The sequence below is a fragment of the Leucopleurus acutus genome (assembly GCF_964270905.1).
Source record: "Leucopleurus acutus genome assembly, chromosome: 7".
NCBI classification, from domain to species: domain Eukaryota; kingdom Metazoa; phylum Chordata; class Mammalia; order Artiodactyla; family Delphinidae; genus Leucopleurus; species Leucopleurus acutus.
Window position 1 is genome coordinate 70,580,420 of NC_139150.1, and position 18,133 is coordinate 70,598,552.

The following is an 18,133-nucleotide window of genomic DNA, read 5'->3' on the forward strand; positions in this document are numbered from 1 at the left end:
AATCCCTTTCTTCTACTTGGTGGAGGCCCCCACCATCAGAGCCATAAGTCATTTGGCAATTCATGGTAAAACATGGTTAAGAATGGGGCTTGTTCTGCTTCTTGACCATTATTAAACAGTCCATGTGAACTGGGGAGAGAATGTGTCTGTCTGACCTTTCATCTGTTTTAGGATTGTGAGGCTATTTCTACTTTAAAAGGATCTTATAAGGGAGACACTCCCAAGATTCATAATTTGGGGTAGTTCTCCTGTGGTACAAACCTCTGCCCGTGTAGGGTACATCTGGCTCTCACAGTGTCTCTGGTGGGGAAGCAAGACTGTCTGAGTGACGGAGAGAAAAGACCTCATAGGGAATCCAAGTTGATTCCCTCCCCATAATCTGGCTTTGCACATGAAACAGAGACAGAAATCTGAAAGCTTAGCTACTCTCAGGGTTCCACTTAGGCTTTTCAAATTGTTTCTCTACTGTGCTTTATACCTGCCTGCATCCTTGTGTCTTCTGATCTCCTGTATCTATTTGCCACTGTCCAGGAAGCAGCTGGGACAGCCAGTGGCTTTACTTGCTCAGTGGTTCTGCTGTTACCTCCCTTCCTGCTGGTGGAAGCACCTCCCTCCTTTGAGCCCAGCAGGATCAGTGGTAGGTGTTTTATGAAGCTGGATCCTCCCTGCCTGTGGTTTGGTGAGGGCTCCGTATAAGACTAACCAAATTCTGAGACAAGACTTAGAAATTTAGAGGCATAACTATGCATTTACTTGGCTTTTGTTTTGTTTTGTTTTTGCTTTTCAGCCTTGCAGGTAAAGACATAACCATCCCTCGCATCCCACCCCACTTTTAAGGCCTGACTTGGATGATACATTATAAAGTGGAGGATAGAAGTGATTTCTAATGAGATTTTTGCTATTATAGAGCAAGCAACATTGTTTCCCCTAGATGCTTTTTTCAAAGCATGAGGCATTTTGTTGTCTCTTCCTGTTTTCCTTCTGTTGCACATACCCTCCATTGTCGACCCAGTTGTTGTTAGATACTCCTAGAAATTCATTTGTCTGTGGGGGGTGGGGACTGATTATATGGCCTCTCTTCCACCCTAGACTAGTAACTTTCCGTGCCATGGAAGGTACACATGGGCAGGAGATTCTAGCAACTTCCACATAGGACCTTTCTCCTTTCACCATCAATCCTGAGTATCATCATTGGAGGGAATTCAACTCACCTTATTTGTTTGTTTATTTATTTTTAAAGAATTAGTTTTATTTATATATTTATTTTTGGTTGCGTTGGGTCTTCGTTGCTGTGCACAGGCTTTCTCTAGTTGTGTTGAGCAGGGGCTACTCTCTGTTGCGGCGCGTGGGCTTCTCATTGAGGTGGCTTCTCTTGTTGTGGAGCACAGGCTCTAGGCGCGCAGGCTTCAGTAGTTGTGGCACACGGGCTTAGCTGCTCCGCAGAGTGTGGGATCTTCCCAGACCAGGGATTGAACTTGTGTCCCCTGCATTGGCAGGCAGATTCTTAACCACTGTGCCAACAGGGAAGTCCCTCACCATATTTATGAAAGGAACAATTAGATATGCAGAGTGTTTGGAAAGATGCCCACATTATATTAAGTTAAAAAAAGGGCTTCCCTGGTGGCCCAGTGGTTGAGAGTCCGCCTGCCGATGCAGGGGACACGGGTTCATGGCCTGGTCCAGGAAGATCCCACATGCCACGGAGCGGCTGGGCCCGTGAGCCATGGCCACTGAACCTGCGTGTCCGGAGCCTGTGCTCCGCAACTGGAGAGGCCACAACAGTGAGAGGCCCACATACCGTGAAAAAAAAAAAAAAAAGATGCATACTAGTAGGGTCCCTTAAACTGCTTCTGTCACTACCAGAAATATCTCAAGGTGAAGCTGGGTAACATCTGTAAGGATGAGAATAAGATTCTTTCTTTTTAATAGCGGCCTCTATCAGGAATGTTTAAGGTGTTTGGGGGTTTTTTGTTTTTTGTTTTTTTAACAGTGAGAAAAATATGGCCAAAAAATTAAGATTAAAAAAAGGCAGGATGTAATTCCTAATGCCAAGTATTTTCTGCAAAATGCTGTTAACACACTGGCCTGAGGCCCCTGGTTAGGTTCAACTAAAAGAATGTGGTGGAAGAAGCCCCAGCTTGGAAGTGAGGACATCCAAAATTGTATCCTGGCTCTGCCCCCAAATTCCTGTGTCACTTAGTGTCCTCATCTGCTAAATGAGGGTGTTGGATTGATTCCTAGGAGTTCTGATGCCCACCCTCTTAAGAGAATTATTTTCTCGCTAGAATCGGGAGAGGTTGGGGGTTGGGATGAGCGTTGGCTGGTGATGCACACTTACTCATCAGGAAAGTCCCGCTGTAACCACAGGGGTAAGGGATGATGTCAGTTTATTTCCCTCTCCCAAAGACATAGCCCTGCCTTGGGCTTCCCCCAGGGTTTTACAGTACAAAGTTCTTAGCCATCCTTGGAAGGTAGGCCTAGAGGTTGAGGTGTGTAATGATGTCAGTTTCTCAGTCTTTCAGCCTCTTGGGCACGGGGTTTGTTCTTACCAATAGAAATGGAGGTTTATGATAAAGAATTATACAGGAAGCCTTTGCTTAGCTCTTTCTCCCATTCCTGTCAGCAGCTACTTTGAACCCTTTCTGTTCTCTCACAGCTTCCTGCCCATATCCTTCGCTCTTGGTTGAGAACATTGCCTCTTTACAAGAAAACAGATGGTATTAGGCACAAACTCCCCATCTTCCTTCACCCTCCCTTTCACCAGTTACTTGCATCCCTGTTCTTCTTTGTCATCTTGCTGCTGTCCTTGAAGTGGGAGCAACTGTTCCCTGTGTGAGGTTAACTCTGTTCTGCAAACTACCTTCTCACCTTATATCCTTACTGTTATTTAAAAAATGCTGTAAGCTCCCAATGTTTGAGTTCCTACCAAGTACCACAAATCAATTAACCCTATTTACCACATATATGGGTCGTTTCCTCAGTTTAAATTGAGGGAACTTAAGCTCAGAAATATTGGTCATCTGCTAATAAGTGGGACCTGTGGGGTTTGAATTAGGTTCATCTGCAAACCCTATGACCTCAACCACTCCTGACACATGGACTTCCAGCTCTGGCCTCCACCTTGAGATCCACACTGGCTCCTAGATACAGGACAAGGTCCCAAAGACACCTCACACTTTGTAATTCACACTTCATTAATTTTCCCCCTTGGTTGTCTTCTAACCCCACACCTTTCCCCGTCTCGAGCTCCCTCTTCTCCACTTGGTAAGTTGCTAAGTTGGTAATACCATCGCACTGCCATCTACCGGGTGATCGCTGCTGTGGATCTGTCACCCTTACATCCAGTCGGTCTCTAAGTCGTGCCCATGTGTGCCTTGAATCCACCCTGTCATCTGTCACCACTGCCCTCATCTGGGTTAGTTCTTAACATTTTTACTTCTCCCAGCTTGACTCCCCTCAAAGCTGGTTGCCATACTACTCCCAGAAAATATAATAGGAAGGAAGACACAGTCACAGGAGTGCTGGAAACCAAGCTCAAACAACTGCTACCCTCTGGGAGGGCTTGCCCCGGAATCTGTTACTGAGCATCAGCTCGTATGCAGACTTCTGAATAAGCAGCACAGTCCAGAGAAGGGCTGTCCCTGGGTAGAAGACCTCAGCTATTCAGCTCTTCCTGTAATTTGATGTAATTTTTTCCTAGTTCCTTTTGTCATTGATGGTAATGATCTTTGATGTGTACTTAAAACTATCTTGTCCCCTTTGTGGTGGTTTCTTCACTGCTTTTGTACTTTGCATCCCTGCTCATTTCCCTTTCCCCAGTGAAGTATTAATGTTTATTATCTGGTCATCTCTGGTCTTTTGAACATGAAGTCAACTTATTTCTGGATAATTATGAAGGGAAAGAAAAATATTAAGTTCTTCCCACCTGTGAGATGCTGTCAGGCCCTGGATAATTAACGCACATACCTATTACTGGTAGAGATGGTTAGAATCGTAATAGAAGGCAATCTGACACATTACTAAAGTTTTCAATATGCATGCCTTTCCAACCAGCCTTCCCCTTTTGCAGCTTGCAGTGCTAAGAGTAAATGCACCAAACGATGCATTTTTCACTTAGGGGCACTCATGAGATAGACTGTTTGGGTAGACTTTAAGTGATATGGGTAGAATCATTTCCCCGAAACCAAGCTGTGTATGAGCAGCCCTTGGCCCCGCTTTGCCAGTAAATTAACCGCCTCGTGTTCCTGTGTGCTGAGGCTCGTGGACATGTGCTGTGCTCCAGAACCACCTTGGAAGTGTGCGGGTGTGTTTGCTTCTGCTGTGGGAAAAGTGTTTTCCCTCATCTTGTTTGCAACTCAGCACTTCCTCAAAGGAAAACTATTAACAAATGGCTGTCTTTGTGCCAATTCAAGGATCTTGATCCAGAAAGAACCTACTGGTCAGTCTTTCTCTGGGCTTTGTTCCCCCACTGTGTCTGAAAGTGCCCGGTATTCTCTCCCTGATGGCCTTGAACTCATTTCTCTTGCCAGTACACAACATCATTTTGTCTTCTTCACTCTTCCATACGCAGTTTGTTGTTTGTTTTGCTAACTTTTCTCATCACATATCCCCGTTTTGGGGGTACCCTTGACTTGAGACCCGAGTACGTCTGCTCTGAAGTTGGCAGACGACAGGTACAGAAGCAGATTTTCTACCAGCAGTAGTTACTCGGGCTGAGCACTTGCTTCATGTGTTCTTATTCAGTCTTCACACAGTATTTACCCTTCATACTTCCCCATTTAAAATATGAGAAGACTGATAAGGTGAACACAGGTCAGAGTGACTCTCTCCTGGAGGCACACAGCCAGCCAGGGAGCAGTAAAGCCAGTCAGTTGGGCAGTCCCTGAAGTCTACTTCCAGTGGATATATATCCCAGGCTGATGGTGGAGAGGGGGGTGAAATTAGCAGTCCCTTTGCCTCGCTAGGAGGCTTCACCAATTGAGGCAAGAGTTAGGGGCAGAGTTGCATTGCGTTAACTGTGTTAAACCATATGAGCACATGTATTAGCTTCCTATTGCTGCTGTAACAAGTTACCACAAACTTAGTGGCTTAAACAACACAAATTTATTATCTAGTTCTGCAGGTTAGGAGTCTAACATGGGTCTCAGTAGGCTAAAATCAAGGGCTGCATCCCTTTCTGGAGGCTTGGGAGAATCCCTTTCCTTGCTCTTTGCCACCTTCATTCCTTGGCTCCTGGCCCCCTTCCATCTTCAAAGCCAGCAATGGCGGGTCAAGTCCTTTTCATCACTAGTATTGACCCTTCTGCCTTCTTCCACATGCCAGGACTCCTGTGATGATACTGGGCCTACCTGGTTAATCCAGGATAATCTTTCTAAGTCCAGCTGGTTAGCAGTCTTAATTCCACCTGCAACCTCTGTTCCCCTCTGCCATGTAAGGTAACATATTCATATGTTCTGGGCATTAGGGTGTGGATATTCAGGGGTGTAGGGGGGCATTATTTTGTTTGCTGCCACATGCCACTTTCATAGCTTGGTAGGACAGAGCTGCCACCCCTAAACTCTCATCCTTGGTCTAGGTTGCTTCTGGAAGGTGTGTGATCCTTCCTGTTCTTCTCACCCACAGCCTAAAACACAGCTTCCCAATGGATCCAGCCAGTCTGACGTTGTCTAAGGCTAATTTTTTTCCTGTGGCCCAGGAAGAGATTCCAGTTCTATCTCTTGATGGGAGGAAGAAGAGATCTCATTAAGGGCCCCCTTTATCAGGGAAAGGTGCTCACCTAGGCACGGCTGCACACCTAGTTTCTGCCCTCAAGAAAAATCTGCAAGTGTCTTCCATTGATGAGCTCCTCCATGTGCTTGCTTCTGCTGCGCCTGTGTCCATCGGTAATGTGACCTGGGTGAATGCTGTGGGCCGGATGCTGCATCTGTTCCCTCATTGATCCTCAGGGCAATAGTAGTAGCACTTTGCAACAATTACTGTTTATCCCCAAACGCACATTTGACATATAAATGGAGGAGTTATTGCATCACCCTATTGGGATGTAGCTACCAGAGGTTTTTTGCGGCCCTGTTTTAAACAAGGGTGTAAGTGGATGTTGCTAATACCTTATGAAGAAAGAACTCAGGGAGGTTTGCTCTACTTCCCTGAGGAAGTAATTTGCTCAAGGCCACACGAAAAATCAGTAACAGGATTGAAATCCAGGTACAAAACTACATTTTCTGTATTTTCTTCATATCCGTCAGAAAGCTCCACTTGAGAGTGAACTACTGTTTTGTTTATAGAAGAGCTCTTTTGACTGGAAATTGGGAGTGAACAGGCAGGAACCCCCTTTAACACAGGCTCAATGAGGTAACAGTCCCCACCGTGTGGGACGTCCTTTGCTTCTTGCTACATTACAGAAGCTCTCACTTCTCCTTAAAAACTCTCAGGGGGAGGACAGGAGATCTTAAAATCACATATATTTTCATTTTAGAATTTCACTTGGGTGGTGTCCTTCACTTGTGATTGCAAACCCCATTGCTCTTGGTCTGAATTTCATTCAGCATAATCATGCCTCATTATTTTATGCAGCATAGGAGTACTTATAGTGATTTAAAATTAGATCATTACTTTTCCTTGAATATGTCACTGTTTGAGTTATGCAGAACACCACAAGTAGGTGAGCAGTCTGTGTGAAGAGATGTTTCTTATTGGCACTTTCCCTCCTGGGATCTTAACAGCATAACCCTGAACCTATTAGAAATACTGGTATTAAAGTCCCTATTTCTTCCTCGGGGCTACCCCTCCTGCAAGGTTGGGTGCTCTGAGGCCCCATTCTCAGCTACAGCTTCTCCTTGGTGCTGACTCCCAATTCAGTCTCTAGCCCAGACCTCAGTCCTGAGCTGCCGTGGGATATCTAGGCATCAGGGCTCACTTAATCCTTATAACACTCTTATAAATGGGTGGATGAACACTACATTTTGTAATTGGGAAATGAAGAATCAAGAAGATATGGTGGTTTGCTATAAGCCTTAGAGGTGGGAGTTAGGGAGCTTTGTTTAAAGAGAAAAATGTAAAATGTTCCAGTTGAGAGGGAATTAAAACTGTAGGCAATTAGTATCACATGTATATAGCATAACATAAGGAATAACTAATACATATTATGTCTTAAGGTAAATGTTCAAACCAGAGAGAGGAGTAATTAGGCAAAGAAGGGATGGAGATAGAGAGGGACAGAGATAGATGAGATGGGGGTGTTACTGCATAGATGTCTATTGGGGTATAGCCACTGAAGGGTTTTGTGGCCCTGTTTTCACACTTAATCATGGTTGTAAGTAGGATTTTTGCTAATACTTGACTCATTGAAGGCTGAAACCAAGCCAAAGCTGGAATATGTGGAACCATTTTATTAGTCAGTTTTACAAAAAGAGAAAAGCCTCTGTTTATATAGGCTGGAAGAGTCATTTGACCTGTTCTTCAATGCCATCTGAAATTGCTTTGGGGTTAACTTAGCCTTTTCCTTAAGACCCGTATATGATAAGGGGTTGAGAGGAGCACAGACTGGGTTTTCATTCCTCCCAATCTCTGAGGCCTAATCTCTGAGCAAGGTGGCTTTGGTGCCAGCTAGTGTCACTGTTTAATATGTGATGGGGAGGAAGTAACAGGTTAACTTTGATAGGTGGACATGCCAGCTGTGTAAACTGAACCAGAATATTTCTCCATGCCGTCGCCTACCCTCCCACCCCCGGAAGCAGAAATGAAGTGATTTGCCTTCAGCTGTTGGTTTTCCCTTGCCGTGTCCCTCCCCTGCTCTCCCCTCTCTCGGGAAATGAGGACTTTCTTTTCTATATTACTCATGAGTTCAAGTTTAGAACAATATAATGGATATAGGAAGTGCTTTATTCTGAAAACTTTGAGAGAGAAGTTGCTGGGTGACTTGCCACTGGCTTAATTTTACCCTCTCTCCTACAGATTCAAAAATGTTTTATCAGAAAGTTAACTTTAGAACTTTCATGAGACTTTAGAACTAATTCTGGCGGGTAGACGCATAAGCTTAAGTAAGGGAGCAAAGAGACAAATGATTCTGAAATGTGGAGCTGGATGAATGGCTGCTTTCTTCAGTGGGTCAAAGGCATGAAAAAATAAGGTTGAGGGCAGAGGGCAGGAATTACTCTCAATTTAGTGACAGGGCAATCAAATGCAAAGTTTGGACTGTGTTTGAACATGAAACTAATCAAGCAACGGTTTAAAAAAAGATTTTTTTTTTTGTTGAGGACACCAGGGAAATTTGCACATGGTCTATATATTAGGCGATACTGAGGAATTAATGTCATTTTTATCAGCTGTGATAATGACATTGCCGTGGAAAATACTCCACATATTTTGGTCCTTCTGAAGTAGGGGTGAAGTGACAAAGTCTGGGATTTGCAACAGATGAAGCAAGTTTGACAAAATTTTGGAAACTCTTGAATCTAAGTGATATATATGGGGTTCACTATACAATCCTCTACATCTGAGATGATGGAAAATTTTCATATTGACTTCTTAAGTGTTTTACCTGGCCTCCTGAGCCCACAGTTGAGTTGCATCTACAGTTCAGTGTGGTTATCCTATCACAGCCACCAGACCACAGACACTTTAATTCCTGTTGGGAAGCACGTTGCCACCAACCCAGAGCCAAAAAAGCCAAATACCATCCAGAAGCTCTTTTTCTTGTTGTTGTTGTTTTTTAAAAAAAAAAAAAAAAAGTTTCCTTCAGCTTATCCAGAACTATTGATTCTGGAGTGAGGACCAAGATATCGACCTAGATACAACTGTTTACCAGCCCCTAGAGGGTGGGAAGGTGGCTTTTTAAAAACTACCCTTTTTTATTTTATTTTGTAGGACTACCAGAAGGCTTCAGACCTTCTACGACGGAAATCATTCCTGTGCCAGAGGAGTGTGTCATATTCCAATGGCTGAGCCGTTCTGCCCTAAAACAAGAGAGGTTCGTAATATTTCTGGAAGGTGCACCAGAATAAATCATGAGGGCTTGGGGTGGCATCTAGACGTAGAATTAACTGGCCAAGCATGTGGTCTCTCTTCCCCTCTCTAGCTTGCTGCTTACTCAAGGTTTTATGAAGAGTTGTTTCCCTTTGCTAATAATGTCTCCACTACTCTCAGTCATTTGTAAGATGAATCACTCAAAGTTGCAACCTACTTTTTCTTTTTTCTTAACTAAGTTTTGATTTTGCTGTCAGGATACCTTTTAAAATAATTTAGGGTAGCATAGTATGTCTAGACTATACAATCTGGAACCAGATTTCTTATGATCAGGTCTTTACTCTTCAGCTTAATTGGTGTGTGTCTTTGGACCAAAACCTCGGGTTTGGTTTCCTCGTTTGTAAAATAAGGTGATGATAACATGTACCTCGTAGGACTGTGAGGGATAAAAGAGTTATTTACTTATAAAGTGCTTTGAGTGCTGCCTGTTAGTTATAAGACATCCAGTGACTGTTAACTGCTTTTATGAATTAAGTTATTAATAATCTGTAAATTGTTAGATTGGCATCATTTGCCTTTGAGGTGAGTTTGGCTGTTACTGTCCAGCTTCCTCTCCAGGATTATAGTAAGATCTCAGGACTAAAGGGGCAGCCCTACAAAAGCCAATGGTGATATAAAGTGAGGAATCACAGCCTTAGCTTTCAGAGAATAAAAATGGCTACCACAATTCAAAAGTCCATCCATGGTATTTTTCTTATAACTCAAGATTTGAAAGTCAGGTGCAACCCAGTAGGTCAGAAGTTATTGTCAGAGACAAACTGCCTAGTAAAATCTACTTTATAAAATAACTTAGACGATACAGATACCTAAACATGTTAATCATTCAGGTGATTTTAACACCTGAATGTGGAAAGTAGTATATGTTCAGCTTTGTATAATCATGTAAAACTAGCTTCCTTACAGTTAAGAGCTAGGGCACCTTAACCTCACTCTGGTCTCAGAAATCTAGAATCCAAAGCCAGGCGTTGGAGCCATTTCAGATATATCACTGCATGTTGATTCTCTGTGACTTCTGTGAAAGCACCTTTTTTACTTCTTTAAAACAAAAAAAAGGGCAGGTTAACTTTTAAGTGTGAGTTTAGAATACATTTGACCCTTGAACAACGTGAGGGGTTGGGGCACTGACCTACCATGCACTTGAAAATCTGAGTATAACTTTACAGTTGGCCCTCCTTATCTGCAGTTCTGCATCCAAGGATTCAGCGAACCACAGATTGTATAGTATTGTAGTATGAATTTATTGGAAAAAATCCATGTATGAGTGGACTGCACAGTTCAAACCTATGTTGTTCAAGGATCAACTGTGTGTGTTCCTGGGTAGTTATCAGCAGAATATATCAGAACAATGTAAGTCTGAAACACAGATCTGTCCACAGAATAAATTTGCTCTCCAGAGGAAGGTAGATGTGTGCAATAACATTTCTGTCCACTTCAAAATGGGGGCAGCTTGGGAAGAAATAGACTAGGGAGAGAATATGCATGTTAGTAGGAAATCAGAGGTACTACTGCCCAGTGATTTGGGTACTAGGAGTAGAGGTGGGTAAGGGAAAAGTGCTAATGATGTATGCAGAGCACATGTAAATGTGGTGGCTGGATGATAGTTTCCAGTAATGCAGTTTGGCCTCCCTTGAGACTGAATTAATTCAGCTATTATTAGTCTAGTCAAGCTAAGGACCCTCACATAAAGACTTTAAAAGAGTGCTGGGGAGGGCAGTTTAAGAAAATGGGAAAATAACGTCTTCAGAGTATTACTTTATTCTTATATACCCTAAAAGAGATTTTAAAATATTGTCCAAAAAACGTAAAGAGTGGGTGGTGTTGCCCCTTCGTAATTATCACTTTAACTTTCAACATCATTGTGTACTTTCGTGTACCGATGACAGATTGTCAAGTGGCAAGCAAGGTACACTATGGTTGTACTATATCTTACCACTTGTGTTGAAATACGTGTATATAAAAGAGATAAATATGAAAATATTTATATGCAAATAGAGTGTTTCTGGAAAGTTGACCGAAGAACTGGTAACAGTGGTTTCCCATGGGGAAACTGGGTCGCTAGTACACAGGTAGAAGAAATACTTGTCACAGAATAATATCCTTTTGTACTGTTTACGTTTTTGTACCATGTGCAAGTATTACCTATTCCAAAAATAGTACTTCTAGTCGAAAGGTAATCTGAAACACATTCTTCTAAAGTCCTGACACAGTAAAGAGACCTCTCAGCCTGTAGTTTATATTTCTGGCACCTTACGGTGGCGTTATCTGTTTGTGTGGGAGTGCAGAGTACTTGCCCAGGTGGCAAGGGCCCAGGGTGTGTCACTGCCTGGCCCACCCAGGCCGATAAGCCTCTACTTCCTCCTCCCCATCGTGGCACCCACCACCCAGGGTGATGGTGAAGACGTACAAGGCACATTGCCACTGGCCTGCGATAGTTGTGATCTTCCTTCACACATCTCTAGAAGCACTCTGAAGTTTGGCCGAGACATACAGCTCAGTTATTTGGGATTTTTAAAGACATTTAATGAAGACAGGACTGGGCTGGTTATATCTTAATTTTGAAAGTGGGGGGGGACATCAGGGGAAAGAGTGATTTAATAAGCCCTTGTATTTATACCTGTACTCCTTAAGGAAAAGTTTTTATTTAGCAGAATCTTATTTTCAGCACGTATAGGAAAAATAAACATGATGTAGCATCAGCTAGTCATCTAGGGCTTGTCATGGTTCTAAATTTGGAGTTGGCGAAGCTCTTGTTAAAATTCTTTCTCGTCTTGCCATAGCATAATGTGTTATTTTTAAGGAAATAGGTTAATTTGCTTATGTGGTTCAGACATGTGCAGGCAAGACTTTGGCCTAGATTGGAGCCTTCTATTGACTTTGAGTCACTCCATCTTATATATGGTATTATAGGAAACTTGACAAATTATTTGGGAAATGTGTAGAAGCTGCCAGTGTTAATAATTAGAAGACCAGTTAAGCATTTAGATTCCTTGCTATATATATTCCTTAGCTCATTTAATATTCACAGTATCGGGGCTTCCCTGGTGGCACAGTGGTTAAGAATCCGCCTGCCAGTGCAGGGGACACAGGTTCGAGCCCTGGTCTGGGAAGATCCCATATGCTGCGGAGCAACTAAGCCCGTGTGCCACAACTACTGAGCCTGCGAGCCACAACTACTGAAGCCCCCGCGCCTAGAGCCCATCCTCCGCAACAAGAGAAGCCACTGCAATGAGAAGCCCACGCACCGTAACAAAGATAAGCCCCCCTGGCTGCAACTAGAGAAAGCCCACATGCAGCAATGAAGACCCAAAACAGCCAATAAATAAATAAATTCTTAAAAAAAAAAAAAAAAAACTTCTCAGTATCTCTGAGTTATATAATATTATTCCCATTTTACAGATGAAAAAACTAGGACGTACATAAGGGTAAGTGAATTCTTGGCAGTGCTTTAAGAGTTAAGTTTAAAAGACTAATTTTTTTTTAATTAAAAAGGAATGTTGAAGCACAGGCTAAGAAAATAATGAAATTAGATTAGACATACATTATTAGACACTAAAAAAAGTGATCAAACTTTTAAATAATGTTTCTAAACTCATATGTGGCCTTGTCTCTAAAGGGATGCCAAGATAAGTTTATCTCTGGGTAGAAGAAATCAGCACAGCCCCATTCTGTTTTTTACTGTATGTCTTTAGAGAGGCAATAGGCAAAAGAGATTATGAAATCACTTTCTACCCCCAAAAAGCTTTCACAAAAGCCCTCAGGTTTTGTATAAAAGACCAGTGAGAATGAGTTTCTCAGGAGCTTGAAAACAGTTCACTCTGCACATCTCTGAGATGTGAATGAGGAAGGCACCTTAGTGTAGACTTGGAGGTTAAGAGCTCAGGCTCAAGCCCCCATTCACAATCCATGATAGTCTCTTAAAGTTGTTAAGAAGTGAGATTAAAGCATGTAAACAAATGCCTGGTGTGTAGAAAAACCTCACTGTTTGCTCTTGTAGCTGTGAGCTAGGGGCTGGGGCAGGACAGAGCACTATGTAAGGATAAGGGTCTAGGAAACACCCTTCTGTGATTTCCTAGGTTCTCTTTGAGGGCCTACAGGTACTAGGTATTTATAGTAACAATCTTTTAAACAATCAGAGGAAAAATAAATTAAGCTGACCTTCTGTTTGTATGTTTGTATGTTTTGAGTTTGGTTCTTTGCATTCTAGGTCCTCATAGAGACCGCTAAGAAGCTAGGACTCCGGTGCCACTCAAAAGGGACAGTGATCACAATTGAGGGACCTCGTTTTAGCTCCCGGGCAGAAAGTGTCATGTTCCAAACCTGGGGTGCGGATGTTATCAACATGACCACAGTTCCAGAGGTGATTCTTGCTAAGGAGGCTGGAATTTGCTACGCAAGTATCGCCATGGCAACAGATTATGATTGCTGGAAGGAGCATGAGGAAGTAGTAAGTGAAATTCTCTTTGGAACTTGTATGGCCTGGGTTTCCACGTGCTGTGTGAGCCAGTAAGAGAGTGTCTTAACTCTTTGTTTATATTACATTAGTTGCAGAAAGTGCCATTCTACCAGGTTTTAAAGTCAGCTTTTTATACACTGTCATTAGGTATTAACAGATTTTTTTCTGTAGTTCCCACTGGAAGAACAGAAATCTTCATAGAGAATAAAAAGACACTTTTATCCAAGGATCAACAGGGGAACAGTACATTGTAAACATGTAGGTGTGTTGCGAATTATATTGAGACTTGGCCCTTACTTTAAGGATAAAGACTTGGTTATAAGTTCTGTATGCTGTGCTACTGTTTATTATGTAGGGTGAGAACCCTACTATTACGTACCTCTTCCTGGTAAAAGGACTCTGTATTCATGTCTGTCTGTATTCCTGTTTGTCTCACCTACCTTGGCTGGGTACTGTGCTTGGTATAATAATACGACAGCAGACAGACAAGTCCATAAGGAGCCAACATTCTGGGTTTTGTGGGGCTGGGTAGAGGCCAAGCAAACCAATGTGAGAAGGCTCAGGGTTATAAAGAAATAGTGTGATAAGGTACAGAAGTACGTATCAAATTGGCCCAACCAAATACTTGAAATCCAGGAAGGCTTCCTGGTTTAAGTGTGATGGGAAAGATGGCCGTGCCTGAGTTGAGTGGAGAGGAGAGGAGGGAGAAGAGGGAGGCGGGGCCACATAGGCTGTGTAAGGATTTCAGATGGGAGGTCAATGAGGGTTTTTGGCAGGAAAGACAGCAAGATCCAGCTGGTATTTGAGGACACTGGGCCACTGAGGTCAGGCTTCCAAAACAAATATTTTCTTTGTGGAAAACTTTGAACATCTACAAAAGTAGAGTCTAGTATAATGAACTCCCAGTTACCATCACTGAGCTTTCCACAGTTATCAGCCATGTCAAATCTTGTTTTATTTATATGCCCCTACCCACTTTTCTCTCCCCTACCCTAATTATTTTGAAGTAAATTTTTCTAAAAGGCCTCTCTTTTAAAATAATTTTTTAAAACCACACCATTGTTGTATGAAAAAATATTGATATTAATTCCTTAATATAATCAAATGTCCAGATTGGTCACATTTTCCCTCGTTTTATAATTTTTAACTGTTCAAATCAGGATCCCTTATAATCCACACATTGCATTTGAACGATATGCCTCTTAAATCTTTTACTGTAATATTCTCCTCCCTTTTCATTCCTTGCATTTTACTTGAGAAAACCAGATCATTTGTCTTGTCATTTATCTCATTTTAAAAAGAGAAAGTGATAAAACTACAGCCAAGAAATTTTGAAGGAAGAAGTGCTGGGGTGGCGGTTCTGAACACACTTAGGGAAGGTGACATCTTCTCCAAAGGGACCTTACCACCATCTCAGGCTGCTTGTTTCACCATCCAATTTCATGTAAAATGGAGTCAGATATTCTAGCTGCCTGTCCATCCGTGGGTATGGATTTTGGGTCATAGATGAACACAGATTCTTTGCATGAATGTCTTATCCTGACTCCGCAGTGTAATAAACCGTTGCTGACAGCTAGGATGTTTGTTATGTAAGAGATTTGCAAATCCTGACTCAACAAAGTCTCTGACTTGGCAGCTTTGGTCACCTAAGGGACAGCTCAGCCTCATGATGTTGAGAAGCTGCTTCCAATTAATAGGAGACTCCAGCCTCTGCCACTCCGCAAGAGCAGATTGCTTCCTGCCTGTGGCTTTCTGCTCGGTCTAGTAACATTTGTCCCCCATGCAGAGCGAATGGTACTTTCGTTTAGTAGCCCACATGAGGTTTGGAAAACAGTCAGTTGGAGCTACTTCAGTTAAAAGCAAAAAAAAAAAAACCAACAAACCTAAGCTCTTTGTAAGTGGTAAGGCACGAAAGCAAATAACATTAAATGCCACCAGGAAAACACAGACAAAGATGGCATCATCTCAGTCAGCTATGTGTGTCATTGTGCTTTAAACCAGATGTGTAGCCTGGCATGGCAAAAAGGTTTTAGAGTTGCCTAAACCCTTCTTCAAATTCCTGTTGTTCTTTTTACTTGTAATACTGGTTGAGTTATTTAACCTGTTCGCATGGGTGGGGGTTGTGTAGTTACATTTCTGACCTTGCAGATTATTAGGAGATTTATTAGGAGATGAGATTATTAGGAGAATTAAGCCATATGATAAATGTAGCGCATCTAGTATAGTGCTGGCTCCTGAGAGGGTGGTCATCAGATGGTAGGTGTGATGGAATGGGGGAGGGGGATAGTTTCTGAAGAAAACTTCTCTGAGATTTAAGCTGGATGTTGAACAGAAGGTTAGAATTTATTGTGAGGAAGTTAGTAGAAAGGACATTTTGGGTGAAGAACAACAGCAGAAACAAAGAGAAAAAGGAGATCAGAATCTATATTAGTCACAAAGTGTGAGGAAAAGAGTAAAATACAAGGTAAATCTCTTGGATGCTTCATGACCCTGCATTTGAAGATTCATAGCTGGCCAGGCACCCAGCTAGCTGGTCACCACCTTGTGCTGTGATCCCCTCGCACAGTGATGGGACTCCCCTCTGCTACAGTGCTCATCATTTTGTTCTAAGCACATCTCAATGTTGTGGGAGGGGTCTGGACTTGATACTTCAGGAAACAGAAATGTGTAATCACTGTGCCCTGCCCCTGAATCTTGGGTTTCTTCTAAGCATAGTGAAACATGACAAGTACTCTTTCTGATCATCTGTTTTACACGTAACGTTTTTCAGCTTTCTTATTAAACAACTTTACTCAGAAACAATGGTAATGAACGTCCACGAATCCAACATCCAGCTTCAATCAGAAACATAACAACTTAAGGCCAATCATATTTCATCTATACTCTGATCCATAATTTTATCCATAAACATTTTAGGAAACATTTAACATAACCACATTACTGTTATCGCATTCCAACAATAATTGCTTAATACATCCAGGCAAAGTTCAATTTTCTAGTTATCTCAAATAGCATAAGTGATTTTTTTCTTCCAGGTATTTTTAAAAGATCAGGTAGGAACTCAAGAAGATGTTCTGTGAAAAGCAGGTCATTTGTCCTGTAGAGTTTCCCACCATCCAAATTGGTGAAATCATCTCCTTAGGGTGGTTTATCCAATTTCTCAGTGCTCTGTTATTTTCTGTAAATTTGCAGTAGGATCTAGAGATTTGATCATATTCGGTCATCATAATCCACAAGGAAGCTCATTAAAGTGGACTGTTTCTTTGTTTGGTTTGGGTTTTTTGGTTCTGTGATGTTAACAGCCCATCCATTAATTCACTGGGACTGTAAAATGGTTGATGCTTTGATTCCATCATTTTTCTTTACTAGCTGGAAGACTTCTCTAAAGAGAAATGTGCTTATCTTCTGATTTATCCAGTATAGCAACAGTTTTTAAAACTGGAATCCATTCTATGGACATGAGAAGAGCCACAATCTTTTTAGGCCATGCTAACACATTATATATCTGAGAAACTTTCTTGGATGCCATACTGAAAACCAGTAGTGCTTTTCAGAGATGTCATTGGGTTTCTCTAAGAGCTCTCCCTGATACATGCAGAGCTTGCACTCAGGGGATTGAAACTGGGGTAAACTGACTTTAACAGATCAGGTAGGAACTCAAGAAGATGTTCTGTGAAAAGCAGTGGAATTTTAAATTGCTGTTAACATCCCGTGTTGTTGTTTCTCTAGGTTTCTGTGGACCGGGTCTTAAAGACCCTGAAAGAAAATGCCAATAAAGCCAAAAGTTTACTTCTCACTACCATACCTCAGATAGGATCCACGGAATGGTCAGAAACCCTCCATAACATTAGGGTAAGTATCCTCAGCCATCTGTAAGCAGACACTTCCATAGACCCTCAGCTGCCTTTTTCTCTTAATTTGCATTTCACCCTTGGTCCATCTTCTTATGTATTTTATACTAGACTAGATGTTTTCTACAAGTTTTCATGCTATTTACTACTACTAACCATAAATGGAATAGATACACATTTTGGCTGGTAATGCAAGAGCACTGGAAGTTAAGGTGGGGAGAGTTTTATTATCTAGTCTACCAGGTTCTTAACATTGTCCTGCTTTGCAGTATATCCCTAAGTTTTACTTCAGAAGATCGGTAATATTTGCTCTGTACATGGATTACACTGCAGACAAGGCTGTTTTCTCTTTGGCAGATCCATGCAAAGTGTTGGCAGCCTTTAAAGCCAAAACACTGACAACAGCAATACTGAAATGGTGCCAGGGAATGTCTACTTACAGTTAATGCTGTGTCAAACTAAGACAGTAATTAATGATAAACAAGTGATGGGTTGCACATTGGTAGCTCTTCAATTCTAGTATTAATTCCCAGAATATAATTTGAACTGACTGCTGAGCTCAGAGATGTGTGGTTTTTAACTGGACATCTTGAGACTCTCTTGATTAACCACCTTGGATAAGAAGTTGCCTGAAATTGATCAGATGTTACATTCACCTAGTAGCCAGTATATCCTAAGGTCTCCTAGAACACATCTGCACTCTTAGGTCTTAAGAAAAGTAGTTGAGAGAGGATTCGAAAAGTTGATAAAAGCCCTCTCTACCTGAATTACTACCGAGGAGCCCTGGAATGAGAGCCACTGTTTTAGT

The 18,133-nt window shown here is 42.0% G+C and overlaps 1 protein-coding gene and 1 long non-coding RNA gene across 2 annotated transcripts in view; one reads left to right on the forward strand and one right to left on the reverse strand.

Annotated features, from left to right (window-relative positions):
- LOC309964457 overlaps positions 1-18,133 on the reverse strand; it is a 190,864-nt gene that overhangs the window by 84,934 nt on the left and 87,797 nt on the right. The window lies entirely within an intron of this gene.
- MTAP (methylthioadenosine phosphorylase) overlaps positions 1-18,133 on the forward strand; it is a 39,636-nt gene that overhangs the window by 17,941 nt on the left and 3,562 nt on the right. Inside the window, exons 5-7 of the mRNA XM_082843474.1 lie at positions 8,863-8,965; positions 13,226-13,465; positions 17,204-17,326. Of these exons, the coding sequence (XP_082699600.1) occupies positions 8,863-8,965; positions 13,226-13,465; positions 17,204-17,326 (466 nt within the window). The remainder of the gene's footprint in view (positions 1-8,862; positions 8,966-13,225; positions 13,466-17,203; positions 17,327-18,133) is intronic.